The sequence below is a fragment of the Globicephala melas genome, chromosome X (genome assembly GCF_963455315.2).
Source record: "Globicephala melas chromosome X, mGloMel1.2, whole genome shotgun sequence".
NCBI classification, from domain to species: domain Eukaryota; kingdom Metazoa; phylum Chordata; class Mammalia; order Artiodactyla; family Delphinidae; genus Globicephala; species Globicephala melas.
The window spans coordinates 57,870,817-57,892,568 of record NC_083335.1 but is presented as its reverse complement, the minus strand read 5'-3'; the positions used below and the strand labels follow the sequence as shown (position 1 = coordinate 57,892,568).

General features: G+C 35.8%; 1 protein-coding gene across 2 annotated transcripts in view; it reads right to left on the bottom strand.

The window, feature by feature from the left end:
* Positions 1 to 14,048: 14,048 nt before the first annotated feature.
* The window catches only part of HDX (highly divergent homeobox), a 177,611-nt gene continuing 169,907 nt past the window's right edge, over positions 14,049 to 21,752 (bottom strand). For both annotated transcript variants that reach the window (XM_030850157.2, XM_060292913.1), the window contains one exon: positions 14,049 to 17,018. In XM_030850157.2, the coding sequence (XP_030706017.1) occupies positions 16,893 to 17,018 (126 nt within the window). In that variant the 3' untranslated portion in view covers positions 14,049 to 16,892. The remainder of the gene's footprint in view (positions 17,019 to 21,752) is intronic.

Genomic DNA, 21,752 nt, shown 5'->3' with positions numbered 1-21,752 from the left:
ATGTCTCCTGAAAATAGAAGACTTCGTTCTTTTTTTTTTAAGACCAGTTGTTAAGAATTCAAGAAGCAGAATATTTCTTTGCTCAGCAATTTAGAGATTTTAAGGGATGTAAATGACTATAGTTGGCCATTCCTAAACATGTTATTAGTTATACAGATCTCCAAATTTCAATAGGATGCTAATTTGAATAAAGTAAAAGATGTGAGAGGTTCTTTAGTATGGTTTCAGTATTTTAGCTTTTCTAGTATGTAGCTCAGGCTTCTTTAATTGTATAGAAATCCAGAGCAACACCATTAGTAGCTCTACTTTACTCCTGACTGACTATATTGCAACTGGAATTTTATTTCTTTCCAGGTGCAACAATCTCATATTCTACAGGAGAGTGACCAGGTTAGCTTTGAGTTTAGTTATGAAGTCAAATGTGGAATTGTTGGAAATTGCTATGACTGTTTGACATGGGAAAATGCTTTTTAGGGATGAAAATTTGAGTTCTGGATGGAGAGAGAGGCCATGCTTATTGGATTCAAGTATTTACAGGGATTTTACATACAAAATGGAGAATTCCTCTGTGTCAATTAAGAGGCAAAATTTAGATTAATATGTAGACGTTATAAAAAGTCTGAATTTAATTATTTAGAATGCTTGAAGGATGTCACAATGGAATAGACTGTCTTTTTAAGGAGAGATCGCTAGAAGTGTCCAAGTAGAATCTGGAGGACTATATGCCAGTGATATTTGAAAGGATCTTTGTTAGCTTAAAAATTGATCTGGTGTTGTTTAAAGTGTCTTTCTAGTCTGAGGCTCTATACCGAAATTGACCTAGTGGATTTTGTCCATAGGATTAGTATTTTTAGAATAAGATATCACTATCAACAAGTATATTTGATTGAATATTGTATATAGAGTACTGTATTCATTCTTAAAATTAGATATATGGTCACCACAATTTTTTGATTAGATATTGGTGAAAAACAAAACCTCCAGCCCTTAAGATAAAATGTGAGAAAGTCTGCTTTCTAAACATTGCATATTGTGATTCCATTTTGTTTCTGGGAAGTGTAAAACACACACACACACACACAAGAACTACTAACTCTGGGAACAGGTAACCTCAAGTAGCCGCTTAACATATAATTGTTTGGTACAAAGGGTATAAGACAGTGAACACAAGATTCCTGGGTTCTATCCTGGCTCCTGAGCTCTTATGTAACTCTTGGACCTTGGACAACTTACTTTCCTCATGATAAAAAATGTTCAGGGCTTCCCTGGGGGCACAGTGGTTGAGAATCTGCCTGCTAATGCAGGGGACACGGGTTCAAGCCCTGGTCTGGGGGGATCCCACATGCCGCAGAGCAACTAGGCCCGTGAGCCACAACTACTGAGCCTGCGCATCTGGAACCTGTGCTCTGCAACAAGAGAGGCCGCGATAGTGAGAGGCCCATGCACTGCGATGAAGAGTGGCCCCCGCTTGCCACAACTAGAGAAAGCCCTCGCACAGAAACGAAGACCCAACACAGCTTAAATTAATTAATTAATTAATAAACACCTACTCCCAACATCTTCTTTAAAAAAAAAGTTCAATGATATTCTGTCTTAAAATATTTCTGTGCTACTGTTAGGCTTTGGAGTGCTATGGAGACTCAAGAATATCCAAACTCTACCATACCAATAACCCTTTCCCCACTGTGAGGTCACTGAAAGAGAAATCACATGAGAAACAATGGTAAATGAGAAAGTAAAGTGTGACTGTATTATTAACTGGGTTTGTAAAAACCTAGTGCTGAGATTAGTGTAAAAATGATTGGAAAACAAGTTTAGACTGGGAACTTAACAGAGGTCTTTTTCCTGAGCCCAAATCAGTCAGATCAGCCACCAACTGGCTGCATAGTATAGCATACTGAAAAGATGTGCTTGAGAAGAGGTGAGCAGGCATCAGTGGACCATGCCTTTTGACACTCTTTAGTTCATGGAAGGAGGAGGTAAAAAAGGTGCAGAGAGAGAGAGACAGAGACACCAACATTAATGATATTTTCACAGATCGTTGCCCCACCCACTAGCAATAGGTGACCCAATTATTTTCCTAGAATCTGATCCATCAGCTGGTGCCATTCCTATTTGTGGATTGTTGTTATGTGTGTTATGTGTGTGTGTGTGTGTGTGTGTGTGTTGCTTTAGATAGACTTTTACTGTGACCTTAGAGGCCTACATCTTCCTTAGAAGCCTACATCTATTGTCATCAAGACATGGTTTTAGTGTCTGCACTAGGCACCAGTTGTTCTGTTCTAACATAGAATCCTTTCTAATTTTCTGAAAACCCAGACAGGTATTGATTCATGAACAACCAACTCAGTCTGGGGTCACTGCTGTGGTAGTAAGGGTATGGGGTAGTCATTTCTTATTCTATGATGAAGGAATTAAAATTTTCAAGGCTATGGAAGACGTCAATGTAAGAAAAGAACTTAAAGTGTAGGCTTTTTATATATGCAAAGACCAAGGCTGATACATATCAATGAAGTCCTTAAAATTATGAAGATTATTAATGAGTAACGGCAAATCACAGAACAATGAAACTATGTATAGTCATTACTTAAAACTTTAATACAGAGTTTCTCCAAGTGTGAGCTGAGGGCCACTATATCACAATCACTTGGGTAAATGACAAGGTTAAAAGAAAGTAAAAAAGCAAAACAAACAACAAAACCCCAAACAAACCAAAACCCCAAGTCTCAGGTTTCTAGAATCTCTGGCTATGAGGCCTAAGAACTTGCATTTTAAACAACTCCCTCCCCAATGATTCTTATGCAATTTTAACTTTGAGAACCATTGTTTTAAAGAGGTAGTTTAGAATCAGTAAAATAAGGTACTATTCTATAATCTAGTATGATGGAAATCATACTGATCTGGGTAGGAGGAGACCTAGGGTCTAGTTCTAGCTTTGCCTTTTATCATCTGTGAGATATTGGCTAAGTGATGTCATCTCTATGAGCCCCATTTTCCTTCTTTTTACAATGAGAGATTTGATTCAGAGAAACTCTAAGGTCTTCAGCTCTAATATTGTATGAATCTACACAGAGGACATTAAATTAATTGAACTTCTTCCAGGAGGTCATAGAACCTAGCACCCAGCACAATTCCTGGCACATAATATGGATTCAATATCAATTATGTGAATGAAAACAGAAAATATAAACATGTTTAAACTGGAATTGAATAAGTTCTCAGGTGACAGATATGTAATGAACAATGCCTTAATAAAAGCTAGGAAAATGTTTGGGAGCTCTCTTTAAACCCATGAAGACAAATCATGTATTTTTCCCCACATCATCTTTGGTGACTCTCAGGGATGAATTCTTGGCTGGATCCAATCAACTCAAGCTAACCCTCTTACACAAAGCTTCTTTTGACAACTGCCCCTGATTTAGGTCCCCTCCAAACAACTCCTCACCAACCTCTTAGTAACCACACCATGACATTTAACACTCAATTGTAAGTTGCCTTGTATGTTACATTTTATCTGTTTAAGCATAATTTTTAAAAGTACACCAGGATCCTGGAAGCCAGTGAAAATACTCCTTTCCATATGGCCCCCAGAGCCTATATAATGTTGAATATATAGGCAATCAATGAGTATTAATAGATGGTAATCATTTTTCTGTATTGCTTTGTAAGTTGTAAAGTGCTTTTAAAACTAGTTCATGATTTTCACAACCACTGTGAGAGGCAATCAGAACACATATTATTTCCATTTCATAGATGAAGAAATTGAGGCTTAAAGAATTTACAGCTTGAGCAAAATCACATAACCAGTGACCTTTCTTTTCTACCACACTACAATGTATCTTACTGGAGAAAAGAGAGGCTGGGGCATAGGTTTTAAGATCCAGGAACTTTCCATCTCAAGAATTTCAGCCCCTTCTACTAAAAATGTTGGTACTAGAAAATACCAAAAGGAGTGGGGAGATAAAAGCCCAGAATATTTTGAGTTTCAAATTAGGATGAGGAAGAACATTAATTACTGGATAAGTAGCTTTATTACATTTTGACCTTGATATTGTCTTGGTTCTAAGGTTTTCTAAATTCCTTTACCTAGACTTTTTTTTTCCTTCCTGGTTTCCAGCAAGCATTTATATCCAGATGGGTCAATGTATCTTATCCTAGTGAACCCGAGGTCTCTTTCTTCTTATGTCTGAAATTTTGTTATTGCTGTTGTTGCCAGTTTTCCAGTTAAGATGTGTGTTAATGCTTTAAAAATAAAATATGAATATAAAAATTTATAAGGCCATATAATAAAATAAATCCATTGAAATATTTATCTAATTTCTCCAGCACCTATATTAATAGATTTAGTAAAAGAGCCTTGCATCTAGTAACCAGCCTTAGGGAAGGTAAACAGCCCTTTCCTCTGACCCAGTGTGTCAGTGAAGATACAGGTTGTACAATCCTTGACACAGGGGTGAACTAAGTATTTTCAATGGCATTTGATTAGAAAGAATAACCCTTCCTTAGAAAGCAAAATGTGTGCCTATGAATAGACTGGAAGGAAACCTGCCTGTAAATATAGAACATGTAGTTAGAAAACCATAATGTGTTTTCAAATGATAAATAACATGTGCTTGAACAAAACAAGTTAATGTATTCCAGAACCAGTAATAACTGGCTAGAATTCACTTTTTTTTTCTATTGCTCTAAAAAATTCCCTTGTGCCAGCTTACAGTCTAAGTCCTGCACCTACCCCAATCCCTGGTAACCACTGATCTGATTTCTGTTTCTATAGTTTTTTCTTTCCCAGAATTTCATATAAATGGAATAATACAGTATGTAGCCTTTTGTGTCTGGTTTCTTTTTACTTAGAATAATGTCTTTGAGATTCATCCAAGTTGTTGCATGTCTCAGTGATTTGTTCCTTGATTCACTTGATTAGAAACTGAAGACAAACCACTAAAAAGCAAGTAATCTAAAATTTCTGCAGGTAATTTCAAAAATCTGTCGGAAATTCACCTGCATACACATACATCATTAAGCTGGAGACCAGCACTTGGTGTATAAACAGTCGAATGTTTAAAGAAATATCATTTTCCACAACGAGTTTAACTCATGTAAGATTATAAAACTGTACACATACAGATAACAGATCAATGAAAGTGGATGAAATATGTTATATGGCATCAATATTTTATTCAATGCAAGATACGTCTGATTTGCTCCAGTTCCCACGGCAGCTCTTTGATAGAGAGGAAGAGCTATTAAATCTTTAAGGCAGTAAGAAGAATACTGAGGGCACTACCAATAAACTGTGCCATCCTTTAAATGTGACAACCCTGCTAGTAAGAAACCAAATATAGGTGAAATTGTTTTGAACTGTGTTTTGATTCTCCTAGATGTTTGTTTTGAGCCATTTTTGTCCAGGGTAAAATTGGTAGTTGGGTATTACATTTGGATCCCCTCAATTTCCTTTCTGTAAGTAATAATAATAGCATTGGCTAACATTTACTGAGCACTTACTGTGTGCTAGGCACTGTGCTAAGCACTTTATGGTAGGTTATCATATTCCTCACAACAACGCCATGAGATAGGTATTATCACGTTCACATTTTGCAAAGAAACTTAAACACAGAGAGTTCAAATAACTTCTCCAAGATCACAGAGCCAGTAACTATAAAACTCAGATTTGATCCCATGACTTAACTCCTACAATATTCTATCCTAACCCCTGCACTATAATACTCTACATACATTTAACCGTCTATATTTTAGAGCCTAGATTTCCCTCTTTCCTGCCCACCAGACACTTAGTGCCTTCCATTGTTATGCCTCCCTCAAGACTTCTAGAGGTTCTAGAGGTATTTATCCCTCTCTGGTTTTAATTACCCACCTCCCCAGCTATCCTTCTCTCAGTGCCCCGATCTTCTTCACCTAATGTTGTAAAGAATGCGGCTGATTATAAAAGAGGACATCGACAGTACAACAATAATAGTGGGGGACTTTAATACCTCACTTATACCAATGGACAAATCATCCAAAATGAAAATAAATAAGGAAACAGAAGCTTTAAATGACATAATAGACTGGATAGATTTAATTGACATTTATAGGACATTCCATCCAAAAACAGCAGGTTACACTTTCTTCTCAAGTGCGCATGGAACATTCTCCAGGATAGATCACATCTTGGATCACAAATAAAGCCTCAGTAAAGTTAAGACAATTGAAATCATAACAAGCATCTTTTCTGACCATAGCACTATGAGATTAGAAATGAATTACAGGGGAAAAAAAACGTAAAAACACAAACACATGGAAGCTAAATAGTACGTTACTAAATAACCAAGAGATCACTGAAGAAATCAAAGAGGAAATAAAAAAAATACCTAGAGACAAATGAAAATGAAAACACTATGATCCAAAACCTATGGGATGCAGCAAAAGCATTTCTAAGAGGGAAGTTTATAGCTATACAAGCCTACCTCAAGAAACAAGGAAAGTCTCAAGTAAAAAATCTAACCTTACAACTAAAGGAACTAGAGAAAGAAGAACAAACAAAAAACAAAGTTAGCAGGAGGAAGGAAATCATAAAGATCAGAGCAGAAGTAAAAGAAATAGAAACAAAGAAAACAATAGCAAAGAACAATAAAACTAAAAGCTGGTTCTTTGAGAAGATAAACAAAATTGTTAAACCATTAGCCAGACTCATCAAGAAAAAGAGGGAGAAGACTGAAATCAATAAAATTAGAAATGAAAAAGGAAAAGTTACAACAGACACCGCAGAAATACAAAGCATCCTAAGAGACTACTACAAGCAACTCTATGCCAATAAAATGGTCAACCTGGAAGAAATGGACAAATTCTTAGAGAGGTAAAGCCTTCCAAGACTGAACCAGGAAGAAACAGAAAATATGAACAGATGAATCACAAGTAACAAAATTGAAACTGTGATTAAACATCTTCCAACAAACAGAAGTCAAGTACCAGATGGCTTCACAGGTGAATTCTATCAAACATTTAGAGGAGAGCTAACACCCATCCTTCTCAAACTCTTCCAAAAAATTGCGGAGGAAGGAGCACCCCCAAACTCATTCTATGAGGCCACCATAACCCTGATACCAAAACCAGACAAAGGTACTACAAAAAAAGAAAATTACAGACCAATATCACTGATGAATATAGATGCAAAAATCCTCAACAAAATACTAGCAAACAGAATCCAATAACACATTATAAAAGGATAATACACCATGATCAAGTGGGATTTATCCCAGGGATGCAAGGTTTCCTTAATATAGGAAAATCAATCAATGTGATACACCATATTAACAAATTGAAGAATAAAAACCATATGATCATCTCAATAGATACAGAAAAAGCTTTTGACAAAATTCAACACCGATTTATGATAAAGACTCTCCAGAAAGTGGGCATACAGGGAACCTACCTCAAGATAATAAAGGCCATATATGAAAAACCCACAGCAAACATCATTCTCAATGGTGAAAAACTGAAAGCATTTCCTCTAAGATCAAGAACGAGACAGGGATGTCCACTCTCACCACTATTATTCAACATAATTTCGGAAGTCCTAGCCATGGATATCAGAGAAGAAAAAGAAATAAAAGCAAAACAAATTGGAAAAGAAGACGTAAAAGAGTCACTGTTTGCAGATGACATGATACTATACATAGAGAATCCTAAAAATGCCAGCAGAAAACTACTAGAGCTAATCAATGAATTTGGTAAAGTTGCAGGATACAAAATCAATGCACAAAAATCTCTGGCATTCCTATACACTAATGATGAAAAATCTGAAAGAGAAATTATTAAAACACTCCCATTTACCATTGCAACAAAAAGAATAAAACACCTAGGAATAAACCTACCTAGGAAAAAAAAAAAGACCTGCATGCAGAAAACTATAAGACACTGATGAAAGAAATTAAAAATGATACCAACAGATGGAGAAATATCCCATGTTCTTGGATTGGAAGAAACAATATTGTGAAAATGACTATACTACCCAAAGCAATCTACAGATTCAATGCAATCACTGTCAAACTACCAATAGCATTTTTTATGGAACTAGAACAAATCATCTTAAAAGTTGAATGGAGACACAAAAGACCCGGAATAGCCAAAGCAGTTTTAAGGGGAAAAAAAGGAGCTGGAGGAATCAGACTCCCTGACTTCAGACTATACAACAAAGCTACAGTAATGAGGCAATATGGTACTGGCACAAAAACAGAAATATAGATCAATGGAACAAGATAGAAAGCCCAGAGATAATCCCATGCACCTATCGTCAACTAATCTATGACAAAGGAGTCAAAGATATACAATGGAGAAAAGACAGTCTCTTCAATAAGTGGTTCTTGGAAAACTGGACAGCTACATGTAAAAGAATGAAATTAGAACACTCCCTAACACCATACACAAAAATAAACTCAAAATGGATTCAAGAACTAAATATAAGACCAGGCACTATAAAACTCTTAGAGGAAAACATAGGAAGAACACTCTTTGACATAAATTACAGCAAGATCTTTTTTGATCCACCTCCTAGTGTAATGGAAATAAAAACAAAAATAAACAAATGGGACCTAATGAAACTTCAAAGCTTTTGCACAGCAAAGGAAACCATAAACAAGATGAAAAGACAGCCCTCAGAATGGGATAATATATTCATAAACGAATCACCGGACAAAGGATTAATCTCCAAAATATATAAGCAGCTCATGCAGCTCAATATTAAAGAAACAAAGAACCCAATCCAAAAATGGTCAGAAGACCTAAAAAGACATTTCTCCAAAGAAGACATACAGATGGCCAAGAAGCACATGAAAAGCTGCTCAACATCACTTATTATTAGAGAAATGCAAATCAAAACTACAATGAGGTATCACCCCACAGCAGTTAGAATGGGCATCATTAGAAAATCTACAATCAACAAATGCTGGAGAGGATGTGGAGAAAAGGGAACCCTCTTGCCTTGTTGGTGGGAATGTAAATTGATACAGCCACTATGGAGAACAGTATGGAGGTTCCTTAAAAAACTAAAAATAGAATTACCATATGATCCAGCAATTCCACTACTGGGCATATACCCAGAGAAAACCATAATCCAAAAAGACACATGCACCCCAATGTTCATTGCAGCACTATTTACAATAGCCAGGTCATGGAAGCGACCTAAATGCCCATCGACATTCAAATGGATAAAGAAGATGTGGTACATATATACAATGGAATATTACTCAGCCATAAAAAGGAACGAAATTGAGTCATGTTTTGAGACGTGGATGGATGTAGAGACTGTCATGCAGAGTGAAATAAGTCAGAAAGAGAAAAACAAATATCGTATATTAATGCATGTATTGGAACCTAGAGAAATGGTACAGATGAACTGGTTTGCAGGACAGAAGTTGAGACACAGATTTAGGGAACAAACGTATGGACACCAAGGGGGGAAAACCGCTGTTGGGTGCGGATGGTGGTGTGCTGAATTGGGCGATTGGGGTTGACATATATACACTGATGTGTATAAAATTGATGACTAATAAGGACCTGCAAGAGGAAAGAGATATGGGAACATATATATATATATATAACTGATTTACTTTGTTATAAAGTAGAAACTAACACACCATTGTAATGCAATTATACGCCAATAAAGATGTTAAAAAAAAAGAACCTGCAGTATAAAAAAACAATAAAAAAAACAACTAATACTAAACTTTCTTTGGGTTATTTGTATGGAAAATGTTAATATAAATGTTTCAGACATTACATGAAATTTCTAAAAATCTTATATGTTCTGGTATAATGTTATGTCATAATTCTAGTTATTACTTTAAAATATATATTTCAGAAATAACTAAATTTCCTTGTCAATTGCATCATTATGAACTTTCATCAAATCTTTAACCGTGGTCATTTTTTTTTTTTTTTTGCCATACGCGGGCCTCTCACTGTTGTGGCCTCTCCCGTTGTGGAGCACAGGCTCCAGACACGCAGGCCCAGCAGCCATGGCTCACGGGCCCAACCACTCCGCGACATGTGGGATCTTCCCAGACTGGGGCACGAACCCGTGTCCCCTGCATCGGCAGGCGGACTCTCAACCACTGCACGCCACCAGGGAAGCCCTAACTGTGGTCATTTTTAAGTCTTTTGTCATTTACAGACAGTTCTGGGTGTACTCTGATGCTTTCGCAAAAATGTTTCTATTAAAGGGTTTCATCTTCAAGGAATTCATGGAAAAGACTAAAAAGTACAAGTTTCTGGTAACTGACTATACTGCTGAACTGAATGAATAAGCATTTTCAGAACTCTAATGGAAAACTAATGAATTTATAAAAGTGCTAACAAAAGATCAATATAAAAAGAAAATTTAATTACATGGGACTGAGTGAACTGATGAGGATGATTATAAATTTTGTGACTTTCTGTTTGAATAAAAAAAAAATCCCACAAGGACTCCGAGGCAAAAAAATATACAAATCAATTTTCACTTCAAAGTAAAGGAGCTGTTACAGTGGAGGATTACTGGACTGAATGTCAATATTATGACATAGTATGACTGTGTTTCGTGTTTGGTAATTGCAATCATTGTTGCTTTTGTTGTGGTCATCCACTTACGATGCTTGGTGTCAGTTTATCTCTTGTAAAAATGAAATACAGTGTGTGTGTGTGAAAAAAAATCTTACAATTTTATCCATCAATTATACCTCAATAAAGCTGAAAAAAGAACAGGAGAATCTGGGGGAAAAAAAGGAATGCAGCTGATTAGGCAAATGCTATTATGGTATGAATACCTTATAGATCCCCTTATCTTTGTCAAAGATGATCACATTTTATACCAAATTATTCCCAATTAATTACTACCAATAAACTTCCAGAAGAGACCTGGGAGGTGAGTAGGGACAAGAGAACCTTCCCAACATCGATTATTTTATACCATTTAAGCCACATATACAGTTGACTATATCCACCCACATCTTCCCCCCGGGTGCTCTGTGACTACTGTAGACTTCAAGACAAGATTTGAACATGGTGACCCTGTAGCAGAAGGTTTTTTCCCTTTTGTATAAACTAACTGATCTGAATGGAGATCAAACCTGTGACCTGGGTCTCAGAACTCTGCTAACAAGAGTTATTGATACCAGTTCTGACATTATTGAAGCACTGCATTGAATGGTCTCCTAACAGCTTGTAAGTATTAATAAGCCTCCCTACAGATGTAACTTTTAAATAGGGAGTGACCTGGGTACTGGGAAAGATTAGAGTTTCACATGGCCTAGATCACAGAGGAGGTACTTGATTATGATAGTCTTGGTATACATTGTATTATATCATAAAATGGAGATATAAATATTGATTGCTATTTCACAACAAAATCCAGAATTGGTAACATTTTCCAAACTTCCAAAACTGGATGAAACAGAACACTGTAATAAAAAGAAACAGTCTTACTCTTTAGAGAAAAATTGGAATTACATTCCAACTGATTTCAAAAAATTATTACTCCCAGTTCATATTGGTGTACACAGTATGTGACCTTTCATACCTAAAAATGATTTTGTTTTATTTTTCGAGTTTAGAATAGTTTACTAGTATAGGTAATAAAAACATTACTTAGGTAGAAATATCAAGGAGAAGTACCTTGTAACTTGCAGCCAAAATATAGCTACTTTATTATTGTGAAAGTAGATTAGTAGCATCATTTGTTTTAAATCTAAGTTTAAAAGTACAGTATTTATGTAAAGCAGCTACTTGTTAATTCTCTAGAATAAATGTATTTTCATCAGTAGAAGGTTTGATTTTTTCCTGTATAAATTAAAAAAAAATCCCCTTTAGGTCCAAATGTAATTGAGACTAAAATATCTTTGTGACAAATGGTCACATGGGAAAATGCTCTCAATACATTGTTAAGAGAAAAAGCAGGACACATAACTGCATAATCAGTATAATCTCACTATTGCTGAATATATGTAATATGCACAAGAAATGACTTAAATATACTAAGATGATAACAATGATTATTATTGGGGAGTGGGATTGCAAGTGTTTTTTTCTTTATATTAGCTACATTTTCTAAAATGTCTGCAAAGAACATCTATTACTTTTATAATATGATATAAACAAGAAATATAAAAAACTAGTCTCAAAGAGTGTGAAAAACATCATTCAATTTTATGGACATACTCATCCATCGACTTGTATTTTAAATATATTTGTAATGATTCCCATTCATTTTAATAAAAATCAAAGGATTTCACCACCTTAAGTCAATGACTGCAGATCTGAGAAAGACATGGGTCATTTGAAGTGCATTTTGTCCTTCCAACATTCCTGAAAATGTATCAACTGAGAAGGAAAACTGCTGATGTGCTACTTGAAGCTCATCCCATGCCCTCCCACATTTGATAACATGAAAAGTTTTAATTGGCATAAGACTTTAACCAAAAAAATATGGGTGTATTTCACCCAAACTAAAACCATGTTCAACGGATGTCAAAAAGAGAGCCAGAAGTTAGATGCAACCACTGACACTTAAAAAAAATCTGTTGTAAAAATAGCATTCTTTGTTTATACTGTGGAGATTTACTTGCTGTTTTTACCATTTGAATCTGTTGTCTATTACTGAATATTCACTCTATTCCACTGGTGTTGGAGTAATTCTTTGTTATGTAAAGCCAATTAAAGATGATACACATGTCAGCTTGGAAATCAACCAAATTTCCACTTGAGCACTCTGTGTTCTCCCTTTTCTGACTCCAAATACCTTATTATTCTCTGCATTTTTTGGTCTTTTTATCACAACCTTATTTTGGGGAGGAAAAAATTATCTGTAAAAGGGGAACAATGATTAAAACACAAAGACTTAGAAAAATAAACATTACAAGAAAGAGATGCCTTTATTAGTTGGAAATCATTTATTGCCTCTATAAAAGTTTAAATAAAAACACTACAAAATTTCACATTATACAGCCTGATGTGGTTTTAACATGATAGTATGTTTCAGAGGTAGTGCCAGTAAAATAGGACACAAGATTACTAAAAGTAATTAACAAGTTAATGCAAAATAAAATTTCAATGTGGAGAAATATATACTCAGTATACACTTTAATGGAACAATCATAATATATTTCCATGAAAATATCACTTTATTCTCTTTTATCCCTTAGCAAATCTGTTCTTAATAAAGGTTTGTTTTGGGCAATGGTATGTTGACTGTAGGCTCACAAGTTAGTAGGCTCCTCCATTATAACATCACAGAGCATAGCTTAGTGAAGAGCATGATACAGTGCTGTCTGCCAAGGATAACACCAACTTCAAAGATAAACCCATTTATTCATAACTCCTACTGATAACTCCCTTAAAAGGCTAATCTATCAGAATTTGGTACTTTTAGGATCTGAATGAAAATCTAATATTTAAAAAAAATAAGCAATATTCCCTGTATACCACCACTGCAATATGGAGGAAGGACAGGAGTTAGAGTTTTCAGAATTCTTCTTAAATATGATCATAAGCTGTCAGGCCAAGGTGAGGAAACTATTCCTGGAAATGGGCTGAATGCTCCCTCCTCCCTAAAAAGGGCAACAAAGTCAATCTTAGAGGCTAGAATTCTTTTAAATATACCACTTATGCTTTCTCCTACAAACTTACATACTGCTGACTGTGAAAGTGTCTTAAAATAGATGTTACTGTCTTTGGAGAAATTACCTCTTGGACATCTTTTGAGGTCTTGGTAGTATACAGAGCTTAGGATGTAATTGGGTTGCAGCCTTTTCTTCTCCAACAATAACAAACATTTCTATCACAAGATTTCAATGATAGTACAAAATTCCTTCTGTTGATAACTGACGTTACAACAAAACATCCCTAGGTTCCATGAAGAGGCCGATTTCCTTTCAATGTTTTCCTTGCGTGTGCTAATTTTCCTATTCTCCAGGGTAACTGCAGTTCTCATTTTCTTGGGACTAATGTTAGCTTGGCTGAAATAAGAGAGGTACTTCAGGTTTTTTTTTTTATACACATTTTGAAAGGTAAGTGCTCTCTTTTTTTTTTTTTTTTTTTTTCTGGCGGAGCCATTGGGAGCTCAGAGTCTTAACCACTGGACTGCTAGGGAAGTCCTGGTAACTGCTTTTAGATACACATTCCCTGTTTAGAAACAGGCCAAAAGCAGACATCAAAGGATAGTTAAAAGAAAAGGAAAAAAAATCATGTTGGCATCTGTCTTTGTGAGAGATAGTATGGCGTCAGATACTATGCTCTGTTTTATTATTGTGTCAAAGCCCTAAAGAAAGAAACACTAGTTGTTTTTCTCCTCCCAGTCATGATGATGTTCACAAAAGGAGTCCATAAACTGATATTTTCCTGCTCTAAAAGTCTCAAAATCAATTCCAATCTATACATGTGAAAATATATTTTCTTCAAAGTAGATTTTTAATACTTGACCTTGGCATCATTTTCAAAATCTATGGTGTATAATTTCAATTTGCCAATTTTGATTTCTTTTTCTGGATACATCTATTTCCTTTGGTTCCTGCTACAGAAAAACTGTATTTCGTTTTAGAAATGTTTTACATTCAATGATAGTAAAATAAATAATTTTAGGGCTGAAACACAAATGTCAAGACAAAAGGATTCTTAAGTGTACTGTTATGATTTATGCAGTTTCTATTTTAATGGAACTTTAAACAGGGACAAGGGAATCATCTATGCCATACCTAGTAAAATCCTTAAGTCTATTAAAATTTCTACTTAAAGAATTTTATTTCTATCCTTGAAAAAGTGAAAAGAAATAATTTATTTGGAAGTTTATGGCTTGCTGAGGAGTAGAAATCCAATGTCCCTATTGCAGGAGTTCAATGAATATTTTTTGATTTATTGACTAATTGCTGAAGTGTGACAAGCGTAATCCATAGAGTTCAAAGATGCAGGAGAGAATCACCTATCTTTACTTAGTAACAAAAACTCAATAATAAGGTGCTTAAATTGAAGCAGGAGAAATTATAGTTTAAAGATAAACTCAACAACTAGTAAAAAGGATGGTAAGAGAGACTTGAAGAGCTGGAGTTTGTTCATGTTACCTCAAGAAATGGTTTCTCTATTTGCTGTATATAGTAGAGACTCTTTATCTCATAGGGAATTAGAGTGACTGATAAATTTAAACGTAATATCCAAGGTTCTGTTACTCAGCCCTCTTTTCTCTGAATGGAATTTGTCCTGTCAACAAGGAGTACTAAAAATTGTTTATGAAGAACCATACAGCTCTCAGCTAAAAGGGAGCATACCTAACAACTGAAATATTTCTGCTAACAAAGAACCATAACAGTAGCATGGCAGCAATATTAAATCAAACAAATAGCTGACAAAGTGAATGATTATCAATGAACCTTACCTATTTGTGTGTGTGGGAGGGGACATTTCAAGGTCAAAGACATTCATGACTGCATTTTTGTATTCATAAGTTGGTACCTGTGAATTCCAAGATCAAACTTGATTTTACTTACAAATTACAAAAATATCTGACATAGAAGCTTGATGGCCAAAAGAGACATCTAGTTACTTCATTAATCTTTTAGGTATAGATAGTAATTTAATCATGTGATACAATTACACACTGCCAACTCACAAATATGTGATACTGTGTGCTCAGGGAGAAACTAGCATTTTCCCTTCTATGGGTCATGGTAATGCCATCTGGTACCCTGGAAGGGAAGGTCTGCAAAAAATTGTCTACAGTGTGGTGCTATCTGGTAGCTACTAATAGAGCAACTGGGTAGCATGCCCATTTTAGGAGTGTACTCATAGAATAGTATCCAGGAAATTCAGAGGACTGTGATTTACAACCAAAGTAGTATAATTCTTTTTGGATATTATCCTTGGCTGATGACTCTGTACAAGTCTTGCATGGAAATGAGGTAAATTTTGTGGCAAAGTTAAGTGACTAGATAAAAAAAAAACAACACAAAGAAAACTCAGTGGCTTACCTTGACTTCTTGTTTCATAAAGTGTAAGAACTGAAGAAATATTATGGTGATGGTGATAAACTTGTAATATTTGTGCAACATTTCGTCTAACTCAGTTATATAAATTTACCAGTAGAATGTGAATCTTATCAATATTTGTCATTTGCAGCAATGAAGACTCCCATTAAGATTAATCTTTTACAACATTTTGTTCTATACACTTAATAATTTATTTGACTTCATGTCCATGAATTACTTTTCCATAATGCTTCCCTTCCCAAAATATTTGGGTTACATAATGGAAGAATACCAATAATTTACAATTATATAGTAGTAATCACTTCAATTTTCAAACATTAACTTAAGTCAAATTCTCATAGGAGTTTAAAAATAAATCCCAAGATTCATCCAGGTTAAAAAACATTTTTAAGGTTTTGTTTTCAATTTTCAGTCCACTTTCCTGAATAAAGGTGTATGTAGATAACAGGAAAAGGAGAGAGGAAGAAAGAAGACGTAATGGCTACAAAAACAAGACTAATCAAGCTTCAGTAACTTGATAAGCTATGCTGAAATATCTTTGTTTTTGTGTCTGGTCAAAACTATTACTAAAACTAAGATTCTTCTATAAAACCAAAAAGACCTTTCAGAAATTAGACATTATTCATTTCATAGCTAAACTGCTCAAAATTAATTACATTTTTTTCCCAGAGTTCCATCAGTTTGGAAAAAACTCTCAAACAATGCTTTTAAATTTTACATACATCTTTTTGCACCACAGCCATCATATCTTGTTAATCCTTCAGTATACGTTGTTCGATAATATCTTTTTCCAACTGAAGAATTTCGGGACAACAGAATGCAACTATCTTGAAATGCATACCTGTTAGGTAGCCAAAAGGCTGTATCACATATCCTCCCCCCACCCAATCACAAACTGTCTGAGGCATTTTTCTCTGATAAAGAAGACACACTGAATGAGGTATCATCAGGCTCCGGTGAGGCATGATTGAAATCCATCTCTTCTAATTCAGGAGGTAAATCTGACAGCAGTGCCTGAGTCAGAAAAATCAATTGTTTTGAATTAGTATGTGGACATATTTTTTCCAATTTTATAGTTGTGGTCCTTTCACATTGATTTATTTTTACAGATTTAAATAAAGGAGCATTTCTCTTTCAGGGCCTTATACAATATCTTACCTAAGAGAAAAATTCTTCATACATTATTAAGGAAGTAACAAAATACTAGATCTTGAGAGCGTGGATTATATAGAGTGGAATCCTGAACAAAAGGGAAATAAGGAGAGAAATGAGCAACTATTCTGAACCAAATGCTTTGAAGTGTTTGAGATAAGTGATTTTCATACTAGTTTTGAGTGTTCACTGATAACTGCTAAAGGGCTTTAACATTATATTCCTTATTAAAATAGTCCTGCTTGGTTATGCTGTGTCCTTCAGACTAAAACACATTTCACAAAAGAGTATTTTGTACTTCAGTGGGAGAAAGAACTTAGCAGTTAGGGGGAAATTTCAGCTATTCTACTTTAGATTAAACTTTAACAATTTAAAAGTCCAAGTGATTTTTTTTCTTTTCTTAGGTCATGCCCATATCTACAGATGGCCAAGAATTCACCAAGACACTGCTGAACCAGTGAATTTGGCTGTGTAATGATGTATCTAGAGGGCTGCTCATTTTTCTGCTGGAGTAATTAGGATAAGCCAAGAGCCATGAACTAAACTTTGCCATGGTGTAATTGTTTCATCTGGAGTTGCAGAACATGCATTCATACTAGAGAAATAAATAATTAATCAAGTTTTATCTGGTTGGTAGTGCTGATGCCCATTTGACCATCAGAAATTGCAAATTAAATGATTAATTTGATGCTCCTAATACCAAAAATAATGTAGCATATCTCGGCAATTTTTAGACAACGTTACTTGTAGTGTGGGCTTTGGGTGCAGTAGTAAACAAAGATCAAGGGAACAGGAACAAATGTAAGCTTGCCACTACCCAAATACGGAACAGAAAAACAGGGCATGTTAGAGAACACATGAAATCCACTGTTGAAATAAGACATTACTCTCCTATTCTCTTTATTAAAAGAAGTGACAGCTTATAAATCCTACAGTTTTTGTCTTAGAGCAAAGAGGAAAGATTAGAGCTTTCTGTCAGGCTTCAAAAGGAAAGAATAACTCCTTCTGAACAAAAATGTATTATTTATTTTATGCTATTAAATTGTCCATGAACTTCTTGATGAAACTGAGAGTACTATTTACAAAGCAGTCACCTAAAGGTACTACATACTCTCTAAGGTTTCTAGATCTCAGTCATAGGACACAGAGCCCTTTTCTGCTAGATCACTTGTTTACCACTAACCCAGTCTAGGTGAAACAAAGACTTTGCTGATATTGGTTGATCATAGTTTACGAGAAATACATCACCGGATTTATTTCATTTTGCAAGTGTGAAGAAGCCCCATTAAAGAGGGCAAAGTGTTACAATTAACATAGCTTAGAGTACTGGAAAGTCAAAGTAGATGAGCAAAGTTAATGACATTCTAAATTCTAGTGGGGAGACCTTCAAATCAAAGAAGCACTACTTTTTATTTCTTTCTCATTGCACTTATTGCACCTAATGTAGTTGACTAAAATGAGTGTAGTATGAAATAGGAAAACTTTAATATCTGAGGCAGTATAAGGCACAACTAATGCATGAAGTCCACTTTAAAATTCTCCTTTTCAGTATCTTCTGGATTGCAACATTGGCACACTGAACAAATCTTCAGATTATGTCAGTTGCTAGAACTGTCTTTTTCATAGACCAAAGTGAACACAATGAGCTCTCTTCACTTCAGGTTCTTCATCAGTCAGAGCCTGACCTAGTGTCACTCTTCCTAAGAGATTAAGGCATTTCCCAAATATATCATCAGTCTCTATAATACTTATTCTAGGCCCTAGGGTGTGAATGCCAAGTTCCATAATGTTAACCATTCTTATCCTCCTTGAAAAGTGGAGAAATCGAAGTTCAAGAAAGGCAATTGACCTGGCTAGAATCACATAGTGAATTACCAAGGGAAGAAAGACCATAACTAATGACTTAGCACAGTTCTGGGAACATTATTTTTATTTTAAAATGGTTATTGATTAAAAATTTATTTGGATAATCAAATATTTCAGTCAGACATTATCATATATTTTTAAATCCTGGACTGCTTCATTGGAGCAAAGTATTCTGTGGAACACTCATCTCACTCAACTTACCAAAATCAAGATTAATAGAAAAACAGGCTTTTTAAATGAGAAACCAGTGACAATATGGTTCTCTTTTATTAGGCAGAATAAAAATTAATTCCTTCCAGAAATAAACCTCTAAGTATTTCATAGTATAAAGATTAGTAGTTTAAGAGATGACCTGGATAACTTTTGTGGACTACTATAGGTGTCTTCTATATTTTTAGACCATATTTTGAGATCCATTATACCCAATCTCAACTATGAAAATCAGTAGTTTCTATCTGGGGGCTGATTATATAGGCCATGATTTTCAGTACAATTTTTTTTTTTTTTTTTTTTTTTTGCGGTACGTGGGCCTGTCACTGTTGTGGCCTCTCCCATTGTGGAGCACAGGTTCTGGATGCGTAGGCTCAGCGGCCATGGCTCACGGGCCCAGCCGCTCCGTGGCATGTGGGATCTTCCTGGACCGGGGCACGAACCCGTGTCCCCTGAATCGGCAGGCAGACTCTCAACCTCTGTGCCACCAGGGAAGCCCTTCAGTACAATTTTTATATAATTGTCTCTCTTTCCCCCTAGCCAATGTTTGATTCATATCTTAATTCATCAGCCTTTTATCAGAGGAAAAGTACAAGAAAAAGAGAAAAATACAATGTACCATAGGTACTTTTCTTATTTGTTAGTGGTTTTGGGGAAAGAATAAAGCCAGGTTAGAATTAGAAAATAACGTGCAGTTTGTGTGCCACACCTTGATATCAAGAGACGTAAACAACTGCTAAGAAGCTGACCATTCCAAACCATTCTAAGACTTTTGGGACCAGGACCACACTCCAAGTTACTCCCATAGTTGGGCCTAATTCTGATTTTTTTTTTCTTTTTAACATTTATTTAATTAAAATTTACAGTTCCTTTGGGACCATGTTCAAGTGGCAGGTACATATATACACTACCAAATGTAAAACCGATAGCTAGTGGGAAGCAGCTGCATAGCACAGGGAGATCAGCTCGGTGCTTTGTGACCACCTAGAGGGGTGGGATAGGGAGGGTGGGAGGGAGGGAGATGCAGGAGGGACGAGATATGGGGATATATGTGTATGTAGAGCTGATTCACTTTGTTATAAAGCAGAAACTAGCACACCACTGTAAAGCAATTATACTCCAATAAAGATGTTAAAAAAAAACAAAACAAGGGCTTCCCTGGTGGCGTAGTGGTTGAGAGTCTGCCTGCCGATGCAGGGGACACGGGTTCGTGCCCCGGTCCGGGAGGATCCCACATGCCACAGAGCGGCTGGGCCCGTGAGCCATGGCCGCTGAGCCTGCGCGTCCGGAGCCTGTGCCCCGCAACGGGAGAGGCCACAACAGTGAGAGGCCCGCGTACCGCAAAAAAAAAGCAGAAAAACAAAACAAAACACTACCACCTTATTTGTTTACAAATCTGTAGTTTTGGTTCTAAAAAACAAATACATGTTCAATATGCCATGGAATATGCATAACTCACATAATAAAGCAAAATGCTTAAATAAAGCTGGCAAAGGTAACTGAAAACTACTGTCTTGGGATGTTTGTGTATGTACAGCATGGGGGGAGCACAATTCATGAAACTGGACACATAATGTACATGCTGGTTTAAGCCTCATGAGTAAATTCTTTTCTAGTTTAAATTTTGTGGTTCAGTACTTTGGTGAAATATATAACGACTTTTTTCTTATAAAAAAAGGAGAATTGTTGGAAGCTAAAACACTAATCTTTTTCCCTAGAGATAACTCGGTTAGGCTGCATACATGCAGGCTTGCTTGAATATAAGGGATAAATGTTTGTACTCCGGCTGAATAAAAAACTCTGAGACTGTGTGACATACTACTTACACTGGATTTCTCTGATAAAGAATCAACATGGTAGTATACGACTCAGAGGCAAATTTAGTATCTTTTAGTATTAAATGGAACATTTAACATAATTCTATATTCCTTTTTAGCAAGATTAATAAATTATTTCACAAATTTTAACTGAAGAAATGAGACAGAAAATGTGCTTTGGGAGGAATTTGTAAACAAAAATCCACAGCGACAAACAAAAGATGTTGCATTTCATCTTTGGGGTAGAGCAGGGGTCCCCAACCCCTAGGCTGCAGACTGGTACCGGTCCTCGACATGTTAGGAACCGGACCACACAGCAGGAGGTGAGCAGCGGGTGCGAGAGGGAAGCTTCATCTGCCGCTCATCTCACCATCGCTCCCCCTCGCTTGCATTACCACCTGAATCATCTCCCCCACAACCACCTGTTCCGTGGAAAAATTGTCTTCCGTGAAACCAATCCCTGGTGCCAAAATGGTTGGGGACGGCTGGGGTAGAGGAATCAAACACTATCGTTAAATTGGGAAAAGTGAATGTTGCACTGTGGTCACAAAGAATTTCACAAAGTAATCTCACGTTTTTTTAGTGATGAGCAACATATCATGAAATAAAAGGTATTCAAACACTTGTGAACTCTAGTAGGGGCTGGAATGTAACTGAAATCCAGAAGAGAGGCAAATGCCTCACTTCTTTCATTCACGAAAGG